The 23,303-nt window shown below is 38.0% G+C and overlaps 2 protein-coding genes and 1 pseudogene across 2 annotated transcripts; 2 read left to right on the forward strand and 1 right to left on the reverse strand.

Annotated features, from left to right (window-relative positions):
* LOC109823268 lies at positions 3,594 to 4,142 on the reverse strand. The gene has a single exon (XM_020389553.1). It carries the CDS (start codon positions 4,140 to 4,142, stop codon positions 3,594 to 3,596), a length of 549 nt encoding a protein of 182 aa, XP_020245142.1.
* Positions 4,653 to 5,201, forward strand: LOC109823269. The gene has a single exon (XM_020389554.1). It carries the CDS (start codon positions 4,653 to 4,655, stop codon positions 5,199 to 5,201), a length of 549 nt encoding a protein of 182 aa, XP_020245143.1.
* LOC109824448 lies at positions 10,374 to 11,198 on the forward strand (annotated as a pseudogene).

The raw sequence follows: 23,303 nt of genomic DNA on the forward strand, positions 1-23,303 counted from the left end.
TGATTGGTTCAAAGCAAATTAATCGATGTGTATTATCCCTAATCCACTGTTGCATACACCAAAATATTTATTTTTATTTTTTTATTTTTTTTAAAAGAAAAGAAAGAAAATTAGTTTTTTTTTTTTGAGAAGATAAAGAAAAAGAAAAATCCTAACTGAAACAAATCAAAATAATCACTTTTCAATCAACTCTAATTCTAGGGTTTAGCCTAACTCAACTAGACCAGCTCCTAACCAAAAACTCCTACAGTGAAAAGATCAAAGTTTTACCCAGGTAGTTAGCCAGGTAAGGATAGTACTAGAGGGTGATCAAAGATCAATTAAGTACCTCTTTCCTTGCGGAGCGCTTTACGCAACCCCTAAACCTTGCCTTAGACACCAACTAATCTGAGAAAACTTAAACCGGTTCACTTAAGGATTTCTTGTTCCTTATTGAGCTCGAATCCTTAGGGTCCAACGTCTAATGAGTTTTTATTAGGCTTGGGTGGTGTAGTGAGGAATTAGTGATTTTTGGGCTAAGGAAAGGGTGATGAAATCCCTCACCTTATCTTGATTATGGGGTTTTGCCTTTAAAAATATTTTTAAGTGTGTGTCAAATCAAGATGCTCAAATCACTTGGTGAATTCCTACACTATATGAAATGCAACCCTATGAATTAAAAGCAACTAAAAAGGATGAAAAAGAAAAATCTTTTATTTTAATTAGGGTTAACAATCAAACAAATGAGAAGGGGGGATTTGTTTGAATTTATTATCTTGTTAGTAAATATCAAAGTGGATGATGAATTTTATTATGGTCAACAAAAAATAAAATCTCTTTTTTTTAAGTCCTAATTGTCTCTAATTGTGAAGAAGTAGCTAAATGGTGTAATTAAAAACTAGAAAGAGGACTTACCCGAAAGCAAATCTTCAAATCCTAGCTCTCCAATCCGCGATCTTCAAGCTCCAAGCGTTTCCTTCACAAAAAACACACAAGTTAAAGAACCAAAATAATTAAAACCTACTTAAGCACCTTCCCCGGCAACGGCGCCAAAAACTTGATGCGGCATAAACATGTACCAAAAAGGTTGCAAGTGCACAACCGTGTCAAGTTATAGTATTTAAGATATCGATCCCACGAGGAAGGTGTTTTGTAGGAGAAAATATAAAATCGGTTCTTATGTTGTGTGTGTGACAAGTAGGAGTGATAAGTGAATGTGATTGTGGAGAGATAGAGAGAGTGGAAGTGATAGTGTGTAAATCGGCACGAGATATAAGTGAGAGTGGATGTGACAAAGAATGAATATGATCAATAAGGCAAGAAGGAAAAGGAAAATAAAAATCAAGAATAAAGAAAATAAAATTCAAGAATAAAAGAAAATGCAAGAAATTAAAGATGGTGGATTCAATTATAGATATGGGTAATCTACAATTGAACCCACTTCTTAGAAAAGGGTGATTCCCTAGAGGGTTCTAGCCTAAAGGCGAATCAAACAAAATAAAAATAAACAAAAAGAAAAACTAAACCCAAGAGGGTTCTAGCCTCAAGGTGAATAGTATAAGAAATTAAAATCTAACTACAAAATAAATTGCAAAATCTAAACTACAAAATAAAATTGCAAGAATTAAATGCAAGAAATTAAATCTATTCTATAAGCATGAAATAAATCTAAGGCAAGAGGGTTCTAGCCTCTTGGCTATTTAACAAGAAAATAAAATCTAAACTACAAGCATAGAAATAAATCTACACTAATAAGCAATAAAAAGGAAATAAAAGAGAAAAAGGAAAGAAAATGCAAACCTCTAAATAATTCTTCATCTCCATCTTCATCATCCAACAAAGAGAAGAAATATTTAAAGTGGTGAAAAAATTATTATTATTAATTGCAACTAAAGTTACAATTTTTGGAAGGCCTTCTCAATTAAGAGTAGCCCTCCTCTCCAAAAGGAGTTTACAAAATTTTCACACCTCTAACCCCTCACTCTCTACCCCTATTTATAGTAAACATCAGTGAATGAGAGCCATTGGATTGAAATCTTATCCAAAAACAACAAATTTCAGCCTTAGATTCGTAACAGACTGCCCAGCGTATCGATGCAGGCATCGATACAGGCATCGATGCAGGCATCGATGTCGGTATCGATGCAGGCATCGATGCATGCCCTTCTCCTTTTGTTGTCCGCAGATTCTTCTTGTTGTTTGCTTTTGGGCTTTGGACATTGGGCTTTTCTTGGACTCTTGGGCTTGGGCTTTGATTTATTTCTTCATTTAAATACTTGAAAGAATTCATTGGGCTTCATGGCTTCATTTCTTCATTAAATTATGGGCTTTTTGTTGAGAGATGAGGGTTTTGAGATTTATTCTTCATTAACCTGCAATTAAAGATAAAAACAATTATTAGTAGTATATTTATTCATATAAAATAGATAATGAGGGTATAAAATTGTAATAAAATGTGATTATCAAGTACCCCAAAACCTAAACTTTTGCTAGTCCTCTAGCAAAGAAAATAAAAAGAAAATCCTAACTCACTTTCGCAGGAATCGCGGTTGTATTTAGCGCATACAACAAGCCTTTAAACCCCTAGGTTACCCTAGTGGACGAGTTGTAGTCTCGTGAGGGTTTGCAGTGAATATACCCACAAAATTCGGTCAACTTGCCAAATTAAAGAAGTCAGTAAATAACTAAATTCACTTGATAACTTTTAGATAATCTAATTGGAGCCAGTTATCACTCAAGAAAACATTTTTATATATAACTCTAAGGTATATTTTTAAGAAAATCTTCTCATTGTAGCAATACAAAACCAAGCCAAACTTAGAAATTTAATTTAAAAGTTTTGAAAAGAACATGCTAACTCTTTGTTTTAAATAATTTTCAAGTTGCTTGATTTAAAATATTTTCCAAGACCATATATACAACTATAAAACATTTATTAAATTTTTTATTTTTTATTTTTTTATTATTTTTTAAAACTCTTTCATCCTTGGTGATTTTTTTTCTACTTTAACGGGCTTTCTAAGTGACCATTTAACGAGTTTTGGGCCAATGGATCCCAACCCAAATGGGCTTAGGTCATTAAGTATGGAAATACTCCTTGGGCTTAATTACTCGGTCAGCTTAGGCTTAATAAGATAGAATCACCTTGAATTAAAGAGTTTTTTTTTCTTTTTGGTGCCCATTTTTCGCACTCTTCTTTTGCAATTTTTTTTTGTATATGTATATATATTTTGAAAATATGTAAATCAAGACACTTTGAAAAAAATTATTTTCAACTCTAAGTTAAGCATGCAAAAATTTCATTATTTTAAATAAAAGTCCAAGTTAAGGCTTAAGTAAAGTATACTACTTTGAAAATCATTTCTTAAGAAATTTATTTAGAGTTATCATAAAAGGTGAACTTAAGTAAATAACTAACTAGGGATTAGAAAATTTCAAATTTATCAAATAAATCAATTATTACATAACTCTATCAATTTGGCAAGTGACGATATTTTTAAAAAAAAAATTTTAAGAAAAAGGGGAAAAAAACAAAAATGTAATTACACAATTCAGTAATTTTAATAAGAAATGTATTCCTAAAAATGATTCTGTAACGAATTATGACAACAAAATTAAACATCACTCTGCTGTATTGTTTTCTTTAATGGGCATGTCCGTGCGTCATGGAAATCGATTTTTTTGCACATATTACACAGCCTTGGCACCTTTTTCTTTCGTTGAGTAATTGATTTCTCATAATCACCAACAATTCTCCGTCCACACCCCTTGTTTCTACCTTCAATGGGAGGTTTAACGATCACTTCCGCTGGTATTTTTGAGCCAACAAAAAACTCCATTACATCATTTTTGTTCTGTATGTCAAATTTCCAACTAGATTCACGCAAACTGTGCTTCAACTCCTTCAACTTCCCTTCCAAGTAGTCAAGTCTCTCACCATCTAAACCTGCCAAACTCACACAGGATTGGAAATCATACCATATGTCATTCAACTTGCGATTTGTAACTTCAATTGCATTGCACTGTTCTGATATTTCCTTGAACTGCAATGAATGCCTCATCTCAGCACCTTTTGTCCATCGGTTCACAACAAGATGCCTTGGAATTTTTGTTACATCAGCTTGGTTCAGTGCAAAAAAACCATGCCTACATACTATACCCATTTTCTCAAACAGCCTACACGTACATTGCACGTCATTGTTCAAGTAAGCGTGTTTCACCTAAAATTCAAAAAACAATGTATATTAGCACCGAGTAAAAAAAGAAAAAGACAAGTACATGAAATGGTAACTGAATCGCGATTCAGTATAGTGAATCGCGATTCAGTATAGTGAATCGCGATTCACTATACTGAATCGCGATTCACTATACTGAATCGCGATTCACTATACTGAATCGCGATTCACTATACTGAATCGCGATTCACTATACTGAATCGCGATTCACTATACTGAATCGCGATTCACTATACTGAATCGCGATTCACTATACTGAATCGCGATTCACTATACTGAATCGCGATTCACTATACTGAATCGCGATTCAGTTACCATTTCATGTACTTGTCTTTTTCTTTTTTTACTCGGTGCTAATATACATTGTTTTTTGAATTTTAGGTGAAACACGCTTACTTGAACAATGACGTGCAATGTACGTGTAGGCTGTTTGAGAAAATGGGTATAGTATGTAGGCATGGTTTTTTTGCACTGAACCAAGCTGATGTAACAAAAATACCAAGACATCTTGTTGTGAACCGATGGACAAAAGGTGCTGAGATGAGGCATTCATTGCAGTTCAAGGAAATATCAGAACAGTGCAATGCAATTGAAGTTACAAATCGCAAGTTGAATGACATATGGTATGATTTCCAATCCTGTGTGAGTTTGGCAGGTTTAGATGGTGAGAGACTTGACTACCTGGAAGGGAAGTTGAAGGAGTTGAAGCACAGTTTGCGTGAATCTAGTTGGAAATTTGACACACAGAACAAAAATGATGTAATGGAGTTTTTTGTTGGCTCAAAAATACCAGCGGAAGTGATCGTTAAACCTCCCATTGAAGGTAGAAACAAGGGGTGTGGACGGAGAATTGTTGGTGATTATGAGAAATCAATTACTCAACGAAAGAAAAAGGTGCCAAGGCTGTGTAATATGTGCAAAAAAATCGATTTCCATGACGCACGGACATGCCCATTAAAGAAAACAATACAGCAGAGTGATGTTTAATTTAGTTGTCATAATTCGTTACAGAATCATTTTTAGGAATACATTTCTTATTAAAATTGCTGAATTGTGTAATTCTTAACTATATATATTTACTAGATTATTAATTACATGGTTACATTGTGTCATGTTAGTATATTGAATTGAGATCTACTCATATAGCATGTGAATTCCATTATTATTAGTTGTATTATTTAAGCAGGTATGATAAAGTCGTTGTATGCAGTCATCAGTTTGAATTTAATTCGCGTTAAGCGATTCTGGACTAACTATATTGAATCTAGATTGATCGCAGTGAATCTAGATTATCTGATATTGAATTTCGATATCACTATAGGGATTCATTATAATCAATCAAACAATCAAATTACTTGATTGTTTCGGTTTAAGTTATTCTGGACTAACTATAATGAATATAGATTCATTGTAGTGAATCTGGATTCAATGATCTGCATATGGATTCACTATAGTGTAGTGACTAAGATAATATTGACTTACTGAATTTTTAATCACTATAGGGATTCTTTATAATCAATCAAACAATCAAATTACTTGATTGTTTCGGTTTAAGTTAATCTGGACTAACTATAATGAATATAGATTCATTGTAGTGAATCTGGATTCAATGATCTGCATATGGATTCACTATAGTGTAGTGACTAAGATAATAGTGACTCTGGACTAACTATAATGAATATAGATTCATTGTAGTGAATCTGGATTCAATGATCTGCATATGGATTCACTATAGTGTAGTGACTAAGATAATATTGACTTACTGAATTTTTTAGTGTAGTGAATCGAGATTCACTTTATTGAATCTGGATTCACTATAGTTGCAGTCAATAGTGTTTCACTGTAGTGAATCGAGATTCATTTTAAGTGAATCTAGATTCACTTTAGTGAATCGAGATTCACTAAAGTGAATCTAGATTCACTACAGTGAACCAAGATTGAACCAAATGTATTGAGATTTAGCAAAGTGAATCCAGATTCAACAAATTAGTGAAACTTAAGATAATAACTTAAGATAATATTGAAACAGTGATCCAAGATTAAATACATACAATCCACAATAAGTATGATCAATTTATTGTATGTTACATAAAAGCTTGAATTATAACTCACATTCTATGCTGTAATCGAAATTCTTCCATTAGCATTCACTACCTTCACAGTATTTTCATATAATCCGAAATAAAACTATGACAAAGCTATTGTTATAAAGTATATTTACATAGAAAAGCAGTTCAACACAAACTAGAGTATTCCATAACATTAAGTGACAATGTACTCAATAACTGTAAACTTCAACATTGAAACTCTCTGTTGATTTCAGAATATCATTTTCTTTGAGATCTTGTGATCTTCTTCGTCTCTTTTTTGAATTTGGCAGTTTCAGCATGGTGCAGTTGGGCTTTCCTGATGACTTCTTTGGCCAATTCATTTGTTGGTTCAGTAAGAATTTGGCAACAGTATATAGACCTCAGTCTATGTAGCTGATTTTTTAATCGCTCCTGTCGATATGAATAAAAGTTCAGTTCAATATTCAGTAGCTATATTCTAAATTTTATTAATTCAAAAAGACTAAATGTAAATTATCAACACATTATTAGTTTAAACACTTACACCTTCTCTATGAAAACCAGAGTTCCAATTTGCTGTACCACCGCCTATGTAGGTCTCCATATGTCTCATGACAAAAATAGCACAATCAAATTTGTTTTTGGCCGTTCTCCACTCCATCTCAAGTCTGTCAGGCGTTAATGTATTTATTTCACTCGCCTTGTGATGTTTTTTGTATGCCAAATATCTCACAAAATTGTGGTGCTGTTTAATCAAAAGTAATCAATGTCACATAACAAATCCAAATTATTATACAGTAATGTTTAATGTAATATACAATTTGTTTTGGTTGTTTATATGGAAACAGTATTAATGACATTGAATCACGATTCATTGGATCTAGCTCGCTAGAATTTAATAGAGTTAGTTCACCTGGACTTACTCTAATGAATCTGGATTCATATTAGTGAATCTGGATTCATTAGAATTAACTATAGGTAGTGCATAGTGATTATGTGATGTGAACACAGATTCACTAGCTATATTGAATCGAGATTCATAGTAAGATGTGAATCCAGATTCACTAACTCTCGTGATCAAAATTTCAGATCACTAGTTATAGCTAGTGGATCGTTATTACGTGATGTGAACACAGATTCACTAGCTCTAGTGAATTGAGCTTTATAGTAAATGTGAATCCAGATTCACTAATTATAGTGATCGAGATTCACTAGAGTTAGCTAATCTGGAATTCTCTGACTCTATTGAATTCCAGATTCACTATAGTGAATCCGGATTCACTCATTACTGTTTTTTACCAGTAAATGTTTAAAGAACATACGTAAGGTGGAAAAAAAATACCAAACACTCAGGACGACCTTGGTATTTTTTCTTGTAGTCTGGGCAGTTTTTGCTATTGTCAATCAACTCCATACTTGGATTCTTTAGCCCATAGCATACAATGTAGAAATGCTCAAACGCATTTATGGGGAAGAAGACCTATTTGTTGTGAAATTTAATCAGAGATTTTACAGATATAGTTAAAATTGGGCTAAAGAACAAAAACATTGTATTCTAATCTTTACCATATCAATCTCATTAAACTTCATATGTGGAATCATTTTACCTGTTCTTGAAGACGAGAGTTTTGGAGTCTCTGTGTTGTTTTTCTTCATCTCTATCGACGAATTCTTGCTGGTCGTCTTCGTTCGAGTTATAACGAGATGTTGAAAGAAACCTAAATGTTGAGAAATCGACGGAATGCGAATAGTTTAGTTCTTGGGGTAAAGAGAAGATGAAACTGGAAACTGAATTGTTTTTTCGTCGGGAGAAGTGTTCGACAGTTCTGTTAATTAATTACAGCGTGTGTCATTAATGCCGCTTTTCCTAAATTACCCCTTTTACGGTTATTTTGTCAGCTGATGTGTATTTAATTTCAATTTTGCCATTTTCAATCTTGACCATTGGATGAAATAGAATGTAGGGTTCAGATTGGTTTTTAGTTCTCTACGCGTTATATATTAATATATATTAATATAATATAATATATATATATATATATATATATATATAATATATATATAAGTGCACATACTTTGCCATGAAAGCATACATGTTTTATTTTTTCAAATTTTTTTGTTGGTTATAAAAAAATGAAATGACTTGTATAGCAGTATAAATTCTGAACAATTACAATTTTATTTAAATGAATAAATTATACGATAAAACTGTATATAAATAACTGTATGATCAATAATAGTTGGATAATTATTATAATTTATTCATAATTTATTAAAACAATTATAATATATCAAATAATTTTTCCTCTTTTAAATATATATATAATATTATACTTGGCATAATTATAAGACTATTAGTAACTACATTTTAATTTAATAATTAGTTTATTACACTATAAGTAAATAATTTACTAAATTATATAATTACTAAATTACAATGTAATTTATTAATTAAAATATATTACTAAAATTATTATATTATTAATACTATTATAATTATAATAAATGTAAATTATTTTTCATACTATTATCATATTTTTGAAAGACTAATAAGATGTAAGATAACAGGTAGTCCTTCATAAGAGGTGAAACCCTAAGTTGTAAGGCATAAGCCTAATGAATTTTTATTATTTTTTAATTTTTCTAGAATTTTAAATATTATGTGAAGATAAATTAGGAATAAATACTAAATTTTCTATTAAATAATATAATTAAATAATAAAATAGTAGTGTGACCAAAAGTTTTGAAAAAATTGAGGAAATGTATAATTAATAAGATGTTATGTATAATTAGTGAATAATTAATGGCATATTTGAGAATTATCAAACTTAAAAGGACAAAAATAGAAATCAAAAGTTTTGACAAGGCAATCCTTTTTTATATATATATATATATATTATATATATATATATATAATATATATATATATATATATATATATATATATATATAATATATATATATATATATATATATATATATATATATATAATATATATATATATATATATATATATATATATATATATATATATATTGGTGAAAACTCCTATCAACTTAAGTGGATAGCGAAATAATGTCCACCAAACTTTTTATCCATGATCTTGCCTAGGATCCTTGCCATGATATGAAGAGACTTTTGTTATATTAAAAATGAGTGGCTAGAAAGTTTGCTGGATAACTATTCCCTATCCACTTAATTGATAGAGTCTTGCTCATATATATATATATATATATATATATATATATATATATATATATAGTATATATATAATATATATATATATAATATAATATATATATATATATATATATATATATATATATATATATATATATATATATATATATATATATATATATATATATATATGGAAAAATAGGTATGCTTGGTACCTTATATATATTATATATATATATATATAATATATAAATATATATATAGGTACCAAGCATACCTATTTTTCCCTATATATATATATATATATAATATATAATATATATATATATATATATATATATATATAATATATATATATATATATATATATATATATAATATATATATATATATACTATATATATAGTACCAAGTATACCTATTTTTCCATAATATATATATATAAATTGGTATGTTTGGTATCAAGCACAAGTTTTTGTGTTTGATAGTGAGGTGGCATATTCCCCTCCACTCATTAAAATCAGGGGCCCCTTTCACATGGGTTGGGGAGTGGTTGGGAATTAAAATGAGTGGATGAGAATATGACACCTCACTACCAAACACAAAATTTATGCTTGGTACCAAACATATCCAAATTGGTATATTTATACGAACGTTTTTGCCAGTTTGGTATTTTTTAAAACTCCGGTGATGACAAAGCATTAATTCTTGTCTTTTTTGTCAATAAGACCCTTTTCTCAATTCTCCGGTGAGAAATTTTGTTTTAAACCCCTTACCTCCCAAAATTATTACAAGTTAAACCCACAATTATCAAAAAAATTCATCTCCTCCCTCTCCCCCAAATTCATCCCCTCCCTCTTCCCCTCCTCTTCCTCATCGTCGTCGTCAACGTCCTCCTACATGTTTTTGCCGATGGTTGGATCGGATGAGGTCTTCGCAGGATTTTCACCCGGACTATATTGTGGTCACGGGGAGTTCGAGGATTGGGACGGCGTATCATGCTATTCTTCGTGATGGGTCGGCGTTGACGGTGAAGAGGCTTTATGGTTGTCTGTTGTCGGAGAAGCAGTTTAGGGATGAGATGGGGAGGATGGCGTAGATTAAGCATCCGAATTTGGTTCCTTTGCTTGGCTATTGTGTTGTTGAAGAAGAGAAGCTTTTGATTTACAAGCATATGGCGAATGGAGCTCTTTCGTCGATGATTAGGGATGGGGGTCAGGGTTTGGACTGGCCGACGAGGTTGAGGATTGGGGTTGGGGGTTCGTGAGGGCTGGCTTGGCTTCTCCATGGGTTTCAAGTTCCTTTCTTGCATCAAAATGTTAGCTCGAACTGTGCTTCTTGATGAAGAGTATGAGCCCAGAGTCACTGATTTTGGTCTGGTCAGGCTAATGAGGCCTTGGACCTCCGACGAGGGTTTGAACACAACTCCATTCTTGAATGGGGATTTTGGGCAGTTTGGGTATATTGCACCACAATATGCAACCAATCCGGTGCCAAGCACAAAAGGGGATGTTTATGGATTTGGGGTTGTTTTACTTGAGCTTGTAACTGGACAGAAGGCTACTGGGGTGAGTCGTGATGGGTCAGCGTATCAACTCGTTATTGTTGGTAAAATTCGTGAAGCTATCGATAAACCGTTGAGAGGGAACAGACATGTTGATCAAATTGTAGAGTTCTTGAAGTTTGCTTGTGGATGTGAGGGGAGGAGAGGGGAATGAGAGAGGAGGAGGAGGAGGAGAACGTTGATGACGACGATTTGGAAGAGGAGTGTAGACAGTAAAAAATACCTCCGTGAACTTGCAAGAAATCCGCCTGTAGGGGAAGCCGCCCAAAGCCATGCGAATTCACTCTTTATCACAACTCGCCTAACCGAGTCTGTAGTCGAATCCGCCAGCAAACCTCAAGGCCGCCAACGCAGCCAGGTACCTGCTGAGGCGGGCTTTCCCACTCCTCTCGACCCGAAGGGAGAGGGCACAGTACTCCAAGGCCGTCAAGTGGCCGCTCACAGTACGAATGATTGGGCAGGTGTCGAGTCGACCTGAATATTCATAAATGCAGCTCATTTCGGTTGTCCGAGTCAGGAGCCGGACCCGCCGGCATTCGGCGAAGCTGCCCATGCCCACTTGAGTACCGGGAACCCGCTCTCCCACCTCTCTCGGCCTGAAGAGAGAAGACACCGCTCACGGTACAAGTGGTCAGACAAACGTCAAATCAACCTGCACCCTCATAAATGCGACTTACCTTACTTGTCCAAGCGAGAGGCGAGAGCCGCCGACGTTCAGTGGGTTGGTCAGGTCCACTCGAGTACCTGACAGCCGTTGTCACACGTACGAGGAGGGGCTTTCCCATTCCTACATAACGTGATGCAAAACACGGCTCCTCGAAGGACCGCTCATGGTACGGGTGAACAGTAGAATATCTCTGAAGCAAGGTATGGTCACATCCCATAATTCAGGGGACAGCAGAACTGTCTCTCTTTCATTTAAGAGCCTCTTCCAACAACCTTTAAAAGGAGGTCGGAAAACTCTGAGAAAGAGGATCGATAAATCGAGACCAAGCTGTTTGCATAATCCTTGCATTACAGCACCACTGCTTAGTTCTGAGCCCTGATCGCCAACGAACTAGCAGATCCGAACTCCATCGACTCGAGCTTCTACTGCGTACTGAAGCTCTCCAGCAACCTCGATCGAACGGTCCAAGGGAAGCAGACTCGACAAGAGCATCGAGCGAAGCATCCTGTAGCCACCTAAAGTCCCCATACTAAACAAAGAGGGCATTCCCTCTGCTTCTGTTGTAATTTCGATTTATTAGTTTGTAATAAGCTTTCTTATCAATACAAACGAAACTCCCTGTTTTCGGGAAATCCAAATTTACACCCTACAAGGAGGGGGAGAGGGAGGGGATGAATTTGGGCGAGAGGGAGGAGATGAATTTGTTTTGATAGTTATGAGCACAAATTTAATAATTTTGGGAGGTAAGGGGTTTAAAACAAAATTTCTCGTCGGAGTTTTTAAAAAAACCCAAACTGACAAAAGTGTTGTATAAATATACCAATTTGATAGTTTAGCATATAAATTTATATATATGTATGNGATTAGAGTAGGTTCTTTATTGAGACACACAATGATGATTGCCATAAATGCTTTGAGCATGTCAGTCATACGTGCAAACCAAGCAATCGCCATAAATATATCTCGTGGCGTCACTTATACGTGTTAACTATATTAAAAAAGGGCTTTTCTATATTAGTCCATAAACTTTCATATTTTAAAATTAGTTCCTTAAATTATGGAAATTAGTACTGGGTACCTTAAATCACAAGTCATTTTCAAATTAGTCAGTCAAATCATTGAAATTGCTATTACACCCTCTAAATCTTATGTTATTTTAAAAGTTAGTTCGTCCAATCAAGAGTAGAACTAAGAATCAGAGGAGCGAATTTGGAACAACTTATAAGAATATGGGGGCTCTAATATAAATTTTAGGGATTTTAAGTGGCTAAATTTGTCTATGTTTTGCTATTTACACTCTTGGGTTTGGGGGTTAATTTCAAAATAAATTAAAATTTGGGGGACCTAGTAGCAATCACAATGATTTGAATACCTAACTTTAAAATATGAAAGAGTAAGGGATTAATACGAAAAAGACCCTTAAAAAATCTCATAGACAAAACACACTATTAATTCAAAAGAATATTAATTTATTAACGGGTCATAAACCATCAGCTGACGAGGACATGATCCGTCCACTAATCAAGAAGTTGAGGCCAAAAACCGCACCAAAAGCCTCAAAAAAATTCAATAAAAAAATCAAAAGTACTTATCAATCAATACCAAGCGTATCCCTCTACAAAAATATAGAGAAAACAAAAGGAGAAGAAGTCTTAAAGGAGGAGGAGGAGGAGGAAAACGATGAAAATAAAAAAGGAGTTACTTTAGCCGCTGGAGCGTGGAGACGCTCTTCCGTCCGTCGATGGAGGAGGCGGCGCGGCAGCGAAGTTACCGCCTGAAGGCTGTCGTGTGGATCGTGCTCGTCTGCTGCTCGCCGGTGCTAATTCCTCTCATTTTTCTCTCTTTTCCGTTAATTTTCGTCATTTTTCTCTGTCTCCGCTTCGATCGCGAGAGCGAGGGTATCGAGATCGAAGAGGAGAAGCCAAGAAAGACGAAGGCGGGAGACTCCGGAGCTCTTCTGCATTGGTATCTTGAAGATCAGCTGAAGCTCGTTCTCGGATCTATCGATGGCGATGACGACGATGACAGATTGTCGATTTGATCAGCATCTCGTTGTATTATTTTGCTTTTTTTTGGTGGAATTTTGCAGATTTTGGTAATTTTTTTGTGTTGATTTCGGAATTGGATTGCCGAGTAAGTATCTGTTCTTGTCTGAAAAGTAATTTCCCGACAAATTAGGAACACACGCAGTACGGGCATGACACGACTATCTGCGTGGAGAGGCACTGGGGGCACACTCTCTATCGTACCTTCAACCACACCTCCCCTCTTACTAGAGTGCACCGGGGCCCACTTGAGATTTAAAATTTAAATCTCAAATAAGCCCCGGTGCACTGTAGGAAGTGGGGAGGTGTGGTTAGAGGTGTGGTAGAGAGTGTGCCTCTATCATTTTTCTTCTGCGTGCGGCAACATGTTCTACATGATCTACTAGTGGATAAATAGATAGATAAATAAAAATAGGACAAATTTTTAAAAACAACCACTTTTTAAAATTAATAGACAAAAATGACCGTTTCGAAAAATAATTGACAAATCGATCATTTTTATCTGAAAAGGGTTGATTTTGCTACTCATATTTTTTTAGTTGGGGTGCACGGGACTACTAGTCTCGTGCATCCTATCTCTCTCCCCTAACTCAACTCACCTCCCCCTCTCTCCCTACCCACCCCTCCCCTAGCAGACCCCAGCCCCGCCCCCTCCACTTCCTCTCCCACCTCCAACCCCTCTTCGACGCTGCTGTCGTCCACTTCCCCTCCCCTCTCTCCTTCGTTTCCATTCATCAGCCATTTCCTTCGCCTTCTCCTTCACAATCCTCGTCACCATCAGCCTCTTCGTCCCCAACCCCGGATCCGCTAAAGCTAACACCAAATCCTCCAAGATCAGCACACAAGCCCACCTTAAATCAGTCGGCGACTTCACCTCCCTCCTATCCACCGGAAAAACCCCGGCAATCGCATCCAAAACAAACCCCGCTAGGTCAATACAGCTCTCAAAAATGGGGCGGTGGTGGAGGAGTGGCTAAGGAGGCGGAGAGGTGGGTGGAAGGCGGCGGCACTTAGGGTGCGTGGTGGAGCGTGGCAGGAGTCGCTGAGTTGGGTGAAGAGAGGCGGCAAGAGGTGGATCTGAAGGTGGAGGGCAGGTCCGGGCTTGTAGGCGACGGTGGAGGCAGTGTGGAGCTTGGCAGGTGGTTGCTGATTAATTGACGCGAGAGGTGTGGATTCTGAGCGGGATGGGGGGCGCGCAGGCTGGCGAGGGGTGGAGGCTTGCGCGGTGCCGTTGAGGAGGCAGGCAGGAGGCAGCGTGAAGCAGGCGCCTGGTTGGGAGCAGAGGCATTTGAGAGTTTGGTTTGTGGCCGTTTAGAGGAGGGAGGGAGAGCGCTGAGTTAGGAGGCGCAGCAGGATACGCTGGCGCGGACGTGAGTTAGGGGAGAGAGATAGGATGCACGGGATTAGTAGTCCCGTGCACCCCAACTAAATAAATCTGGATAGCAAAATCGACCCTTTTCAGACGAAAATGATCGATTTTGCCGATTATTTTTCGAAACGGTCGTTTTTGGCTATTAATTTTAAAAAGTGGTTGTTTTTAAAAATTTGTCCATAAAAATAGATAGAGGTAATTCAGATAAACGTTGAGTAAAGTTCCATCTTTTTTCTTTGAATAACGCGAGGGTGAATTACTACAAATGTTGGTTTGATGAGGAACTTGCAAGATTGTAAGGCTATAGTGACAGATTGTAATTTGTACGTGAAATTATTTCTTAACTCCTTCATTAGCATTTATCATCTTTTAATTCTTGCGAGAGAAGAGGATTTTTTTTTGCAATTTATTTAAAGATAGATGTTATTACCATTGAATAATGTATGGAACGTCTATTTGTAAAAGTTGGATATATGTGCACGGTTTGTTGAATGAAGAAAGTAATATTGAAAAACTATGGTTTCTTGTCTTGTGAAGAAAGTATTAGTGTTGTGTAAAGTAATTACATGCTAAATGACTCAACCTCTTTAGATTTTTTCCGGGGCTTGTTTGGTTGGTTGAAAAATTGAAGAAAACCCAAAATAAAACCCGACACCGAAGGAAACCTTAAACAAAAGGAAAAATGTGTCGAGGCCCCAAAAGCAGAAACTTCATGTGACGAGACCCCTTGTATTTTCCCCCATGTGGATAAGTTCCAAATACCTATAGTATTTGTAACGAGGCCTTAAAGTATCGCTTTTCAAAAAAAAGCCCACGGGAAGTTACGAACTTGCCCCTTTGATGGGACCGTCCTCGCTTACTGCGCCCCCTCCCTATTCAAGAACCATGCCTCTATTTCTCTTTCTTCCACCGCCTAGGAGTCACCGAAACTCTCGAACTTCCAATTCTCTCGTCGGCGTTTTTTACAGTGCTAGGTTTTTCGCCGAAAAAATATCGTCCAGGGAAGCAGCATCCGTTAACGACTACGAAATCACTCATCACGGCGACTTGAAGGAAAAAGACGTTTCATCTGGGGGTTGCAGCATGGAGGAAGCCACTCAAACCCTCCTGGTCATGCAAAGACAGACAATAGAATGGCGAAACCGGCAAAGAAGAACGATAAGGGCTGGCCGTATCATCGTACCCTCTCAAAAAAAGCAGTAAGTGCTAGGTTATCCACTATTTGGGGTCTCGACATAATGTGCCCTAATTTTAGCCGATCTTAGGTAATGTTAGTTCTAGTTTGAATCCATGTTAGTTATAGATTGAGTCCAATGTTAGTTCTATAACAGTCGACGTTAGTTCTATTAGATGTCGGTTAGTGTTAGGTCTAATTCAGTTCACGTTAGGTTTAATTGAACTTGAAATTTATTTTTTTACAAGAAAAAACTTGCTGATACTGATGTGGTTGAATCAACAAGGCTAACCGTCAATATCGGGGCTTATTGGCAATTCATGAAGCGTATTGCTCTGAAGATGTGTCAGTGTCATAGGCATGCAAATCGCGGATCTATATTTCAACACTACATTTTATTTAGGGCTCCTGTGCTTGATCCCCCCACACTTGAACTGCTGCTAAGTTATTATGATAGGGCCAATGACACATTTTCTATCACTGATTCAAAGACTGGATGCATGAAAAGTGTTAAATTTGATTTACAATGGGTCCATAACCATACTTACTTCTCAGCTTATGGGAAGTCATACGTATCAACCGAGACTCAAGAAACAGAATCTGGTTGCAATACTTCACTGATCTTTTCAAAACTGAAGATGGGAAGAAGTTAAAAAAAGCAACAATCACCCATCGAAGATACCTTGAAGGGCAACTGGAAAGGCTTATGGAATCTACAGAAAAACAGGATATCCAATACTTTGTTCTGCTGCAAATTATGTACCAATTCTCTATGATATGGTGTCCCAGAAACAGGGAGGGTATCCCTAGACCTGTACTCAGATATCTGGATAGCATTGAGAGGGTCAAAGAGGTAGCATGGGCTGAATTCTTTTATTCAGAAATTACCGGAGGCATTACAGTTGCTTTGGAGAGCAAGAAGAGGCCAGGGGTCACATATGTCCCAGGTTGCATGACACTATTGTATGTAAGTACCATGTTTTACTTACTTTGGTTCATTCTAGCTCTGATTCATGCCATGTGAGTTCTAACTTATATCACGTTAGTTCTAGTTTCTGCTATGTTAGTTCTACTTTTCATCATGTTAGATCTAGCTCCGCTCATGTTAGTTCTAGCCGTATTCATGTTAGTCCTTATTTGGGTCATGCTGCTAAGCCTTAAATGACATCATGTTAGTTCAGAATTGGGTCACGTTAGTTCTAATAAAGGTCAGTTAGTTCTATCTCATGTTTGCACATCATGTTAGTCCTATTGCATCTCATGTTAGTTCTAATAGAAGGCATGTTAGTTCTAGTTGGTGTCATGATAGTTCTAACGGAGTATCTGTTTGCTAGTTCTAAAGGTCGGTTAGTATCTATTTGTTACCTCTAATTTATGCCTTGTTAGTTCTGATTTGAATGCTTAATGTATTTGCTTCAGCTTTGGTACTACGAGATGACATGCATAAAGAAATATGCCTATATCAACAACTCCAGACCTCCAATGACAAACTGGGCATCAGAGGAGGTGAAAGTCTCATCTATGAGGGTGAGGACCATTGCATCAAAGACTAAATCAGCTTCAATAACTTAAGTTCGTAGGCTTGTTGTGGAAGTTGGGCCTGCTCCTTCAAATGTACATGCACTTCCCACCGTTCAGGGGGTTGAAGGTGTGCGTCATGTGCCTAAGTTAAAGAGGAAGGTGAATGTAAAGGAAACGAAGAACTTCTCAATAGGCTATGTAAGTATCCTGTTAAGTCTAAGTTGTCTATAGCTAAATGTAAACAATATCCATGAATGTCTAATCCTATTTTATTATAATATAATCTCTTAATAATTTCAGATCATGTCAAAACATATTGACAATACTTTTGAAGATGAAGAGGAGGTGAAGGATCTACCCATTGAGCATCAACTTACCTTTTAGAGAAATTCTGCTAAATTCCTCAAACGACTACTCTTTGCCACAAAGCAGAGCAATAGTACATATTGTAAATAATTTATGATTGAGATCAACAGGCTAAACAGAATAATTAAAGAACTTGGAAGACATGATGAGGTCATAGACCCGGTGGTTCTGAAGGCAAATATCAAATAAAGAATTGTAAAAAAAATGAAGCCGAATTGTAAAAACAAATAAAGCCGAAGCCACGGCTTGATGAGGAGGAACAACTATCCAAATCAAGTAGATTACAAAAGGAAGACCCCATCATGTAAGAAGCTGAACATAAGATGGCTGAGGATGATGCTGAGGAGCCTATTGATGATGTTGCTGTCATGGATGTGAAGTTGATTTGAGGTCACCACAATGGAATGCAAAGTTGTGGAGGATGTTGGTTCAATAGAAAAAAGGAGATGATGTTGGGAATATAGTTGAGGGGGAAGCTATAATAGAAGGGGATGGTGAAGTGGAATCCCTCGAGAATAAAGCTGAGGCGAATGTAGATAGAGAAGAGGTTATTGTAGATAATAAGGTTGAAGATAATGTAGATAAGGAGGAGGAAGATATAGATAAGGATGTGGAGAATCTAGAGGAGGAGGAGGAGAAATCGGAGAAGGAAGAGGAGCTTGTTGGTGGAGAAGGGGGGAATGTAGATAGCAGGATTGAGGTCATTGTACAGGAAGAGGAGGAGATTGTACATAGGGAAGAGGAGCATGTTGGTAGAGAAGGGGAGAATGTAGATAGTAGGATTGAGAAGAATGTACAGAAAGAGGAGGAGATTGTGTATAGGGAAGAGGAGCATGTTGGAAGAGAAGGTGAGAATGTAGATAGTTCGGCTGAGGCCATTGTTAATATTTCACATCAGGTGGATAAAATCTTAGAAGCTCTGTCAAGTGATGTGCAAACAGAGAAAGTTATAGCAGCCACACCGAGGAAGTTGCGAAGGGCAAGCAAGCGGTCTAAATGGTGTCAGACCACCCTATACACAGAGGGAAAGGGAAAGGCAAAGGGAAAGGGAAAGGTAAAGAAAAAGCATAAAGTTATTATAGATATACTTGCAAGTCCTGATGATGTACATACAATTGACAAAGTTACCCATTTTTATACCGGCAAACAATATCCCACTTGGGATACATTGAGTTTGAAGCCAATGACGGCTGAGGAGGAAGTTCTATTGGGCGAGCTAAATCAAAATATTCCAGACCCTGCATTATTTAGCATCCGTATAATAGATAGCAGGGGTACTTTTGTACATAATTTTAGGATACCATCTATAGTATTAGCTAGACTCTCCGTAGCTAAAAATAATTATCTAACAAAATTTTGCTCCCAAAAGATTCACAGGTAAGGTTCAATTGACTATTTATATGCTAATTCGTTACATGTTAGTCTTTTGCTCCCAAAAGATTCACAGGTAAGGTTCAATTGACTATTTATATGCTAATTCGTTACATGTTAGTCCTAATCCATGTTAGTTCTGATTTAAGGTTCAATTGACTATTTATATGCTAATTCGTTACATGTTAGTCCTAATCCATGTTAGTTCTGATTTTTAGGAGATATAATGTTATTAAAACAGCTAATATCACTTTGAACAGAGAAGAGCTGTGGTATTTTCTTCGTGGTGGTCGGCTTGATGACAAGGTTAGATTATATATGCTTAATAATGTATAATGTCTTGTTCACATATTGAATTTTAATGTTTCATTGATGTTACAGATGGAAGAAGTATTGTTGGACACGCTCCAGCAAGAGGCATATGACAAAAAATTTAGAGTTGTCTCGGTGTTCTTTCTTGTAAGTACATGTTAGTTCTAAATTATCGTGTTAGTTTTGGCAAAAATGCATGTTAGTTCTAGTTCTAGCCATGTAAGTTCTGCATGAGCCATGTTAGTTATAGTTTGCGTCACGTTAGCCCTAACAAGGTAAATATTAGTTCTAAATTGTTTCATGTTAGTTTTGCTAGTATCCATGTTAGTTCTAACTGGCGTCGTGTTAATTCTAGCTTATAACATGTTAGTCCTAATGTATTCCATGTTGGTTCTATCATCCCTCATGCATAATACTGAACATTACGTGCTACTCTTGGCAGCACTCACTCTACTCCATCGACCCATCGTATTACGAGCTATTTTTACTATATATTGAAAAATACATCATCGTTCGCATAGAGCATTTGCTGATCCCGTTGGTCATGAACGACAATTGGCATCTGGTTGAAGTTGATCTGAAAGAAAAGGTCGTCAACCACTATAGTTCTGCTGGCCATGAAGCTTGGACGAAGCCTGTTAATAAAATCATAAACTATTTTAATGAACAACAAGTTGATTTTGTTAGGCCAAATATATCCAGAGTATTTAAACACAAGGCCATCAAATGCGAGCAACAAAGAGAGATGTTAGTTCCTTCGTCTAAATCGTGTTATAGTTCTATCTCTAGCTAAAATATCTAATATAGCATTCTATGTTGCAGCTATGACTGTGGTGTATTCGTCTACCTTTACATCCAAGCAATAATTGAAGGTCGCTCGACATTGCGGGTTAATCCTATGGACGAAATCCCTGAAGCTATGCGAGCGAGAGTTGCCGCATAATTATTGTTAGCTGGTTGTGAGCAAAGACATGCAGATGGGTCAGTGTATAGTAATGAATGACATGTTTATACAAATACAATGTTTCAATGTTTATAAAAATACAATAATGTATGTATATTTAATTGAAAATGTACATTATCAGAGGTATTGCTAGCTCTAACGTCCTATTGGTCTAAAAGTGTAGGCATATAAAATTGCTTATAGGTCCCCTAGCATAGCTCGGCACAAACCGACGAACCAACGAGCGACGAGATCGACGAATCGCCACGCAACCGACGGAATGCACCCATACGCGTTCGGAATCAAGCCAAGTTTAAAGAATCACGAGTATCCAACGGAACAGACTCGGACGAATCACGATCGAATCAAGATCAGTTTCGACTCGAACTCAGAAGTGGATTTTGCCAAATCTGGAATCAGACTTACTGCCAAATCAGATCAACAAATCAGAGTTTCAATCAACCAAATCACGCGACAGAACCGGGAAAACCAAACACCCGGCAGGGGCCTCGGAAACCAAGCCACCAAGGTGGCTCGGTGGCCGAGCCACCAAGTGGTGGCTCGGCGACGCCACCTAAGTGGCTCGGTTGGCCGAGCCACCTTTGGGGTGGCTCGGCCACCTCCGAGCCACCAAAATGGTGGCTCGGAGGCGACAGCCACCTCTAGGTGGCTGGCCACTCCGAGCCCACAAATTGGGTGGCTCGGAGGCCGAGCCACCTCCTTGGTGCTCGGCGGCCACCAAGTGGCTCGGCCACCACCGAGCCACCAAGAGGTGGCTCGGTGGCCGGCCGAGCCACCTCTTGGTGGGCTCGGCATGAGCCGAGCCACCTTGAGGTGGCCGGCCATCCATAGTGCTGGCCACACGTGCACACGGGCACAGTGACGCTTGGCTATAAATAGGAGAGTGGGGTGTTCATTTTCAAAGGTCGAACTTTCAAGAGCCGAAACTCTGCCGCGATTGAAGAGTGAACTCGGAGCTTTGAAGACTTGAAGACTTGCACCATTCGGATCTGATTCCTCGGCGAGCATCCACGTCAGGAAAGGCAGGATTTTGAGAGGAAGAAGAACAGATTCTGAGATCTACACGAGATCACACTCCAGATCTAAGCTTGGTCTTAGATCTCGAGATCCAGCGATTATTCCCTTGGTGGACTAATCCCTCCCGGCTATTATTCCTTCGTGGAATAATACCCGTATAATCGTGTAGATCGACCGGATCTATAATCGCGCGAGCTGGTCCACGGATTAACCCCGCGTTGGCAAAGAACCCACCAAAAGCGAGCGACCGCAAAACAGGAGCTCGTGATTTGTTCACAGAAGGAAAGTTGTAATTTTTTATTTTTTTTTTTTTGATTTAGTTGTATCCGGGATCTATAAAAGACCGGATCTTTGTAATCCAAGATGACAATTATTTTAATGAAAAAGAAAACAGTTTTACCCGCGAACAATCTGGCGACCATAGTGGGAGCCGACGATCTCGCCAACGAGATCGATGCGTCGCAGCGCGGATTGCAATCCCGGTCGTGGAGGAGGTCGGAGTACGAGTTGACCAAGCCAAGTTCGAGGAGTACTGTTTCTCGTCCGGATCTACCTCCCCCGCAAGTCCAAGAAGTTCTCCTCCGGGGAGAAAAGTTCGTTGGTTTGAAGCTGCTCGGAAAGCCAAACAGAAGCTCTCAACCCAGCTGACGCCAAAGTCGCGGTCAGATGAAGTCCACCGACCCCTCCAATCAGGGTCACCCAAACTCCCGCCAACGCCTTCCACTGTTCAGGGCGTTGTGACTCTCTCAAAGAGAGCCCGCCAGAGCGTCGTCAACGCCTTGCGCGGCACACTCGCTAAGGCGATGGAGTCTAACGGACGGATTTCGCTACAACGCGGATCTGAAGAATGGAAGGCAAACAGCCTCAACGACCAATGAACGGCGACTCTTTACAATGACGCCAAAGAACGAATGGGTCCGCGTGTCAAACGGAACCGTTCGACACTTTAAGGAGCGTATTCGCAAGCGCCGCGCGATGTCAGCGCAGGCACACTACTCTCTTTTTGCAGCTTTCTACGGGCTTCCTGAAGAGAGTAGTGTGCCTGCGCTGACATCGCGCGGCGCTTGCGAATACGCTCCTTAATAGTGTCGAACGGTTCCGTTTGACACGCGGACCCATTCGTTCTTTGGCGTCATTGTAATGAGTCGCCGTTCATTGGTCGTTGAGGCTGTTTGCCTTCCATTCTTCAGATCCGCGTTGTAGCGAAATCCGTCCGTCAGACTCCATCGCCTTAGCGAGTATGCCGCGCAAGGCGTTGACGACGCTCTGGCGGGCTCTCTTTGAGAGAGTCACAACGCCCTGAACAGTGGAAGGCGTTGGCGGGAGTTTGGGTGACCCTGATTGGAGGGGTCGGTGGACTTCATCTGACCGCGACTTTGGCGTCAGCTGGGTTGAGAGCTTCTGTTTGGCTTTCCGAGCAGCTTCAAACCAACGAACTTTTCTCCCCGGAGGAGAACTTCTTGGA

The sequence above is a fragment of the Asparagus officinalis genome, chromosome 9 (assembly GCF_001876935.1).
Source record: "Asparagus officinalis chromosome 9, Aspof.V1, whole genome shotgun sequence".
NCBI lineage: Eukaryota > Viridiplantae > Streptophyta > Magnoliopsida > Asparagales > Asparagaceae > Asparagus > Asparagus officinalis.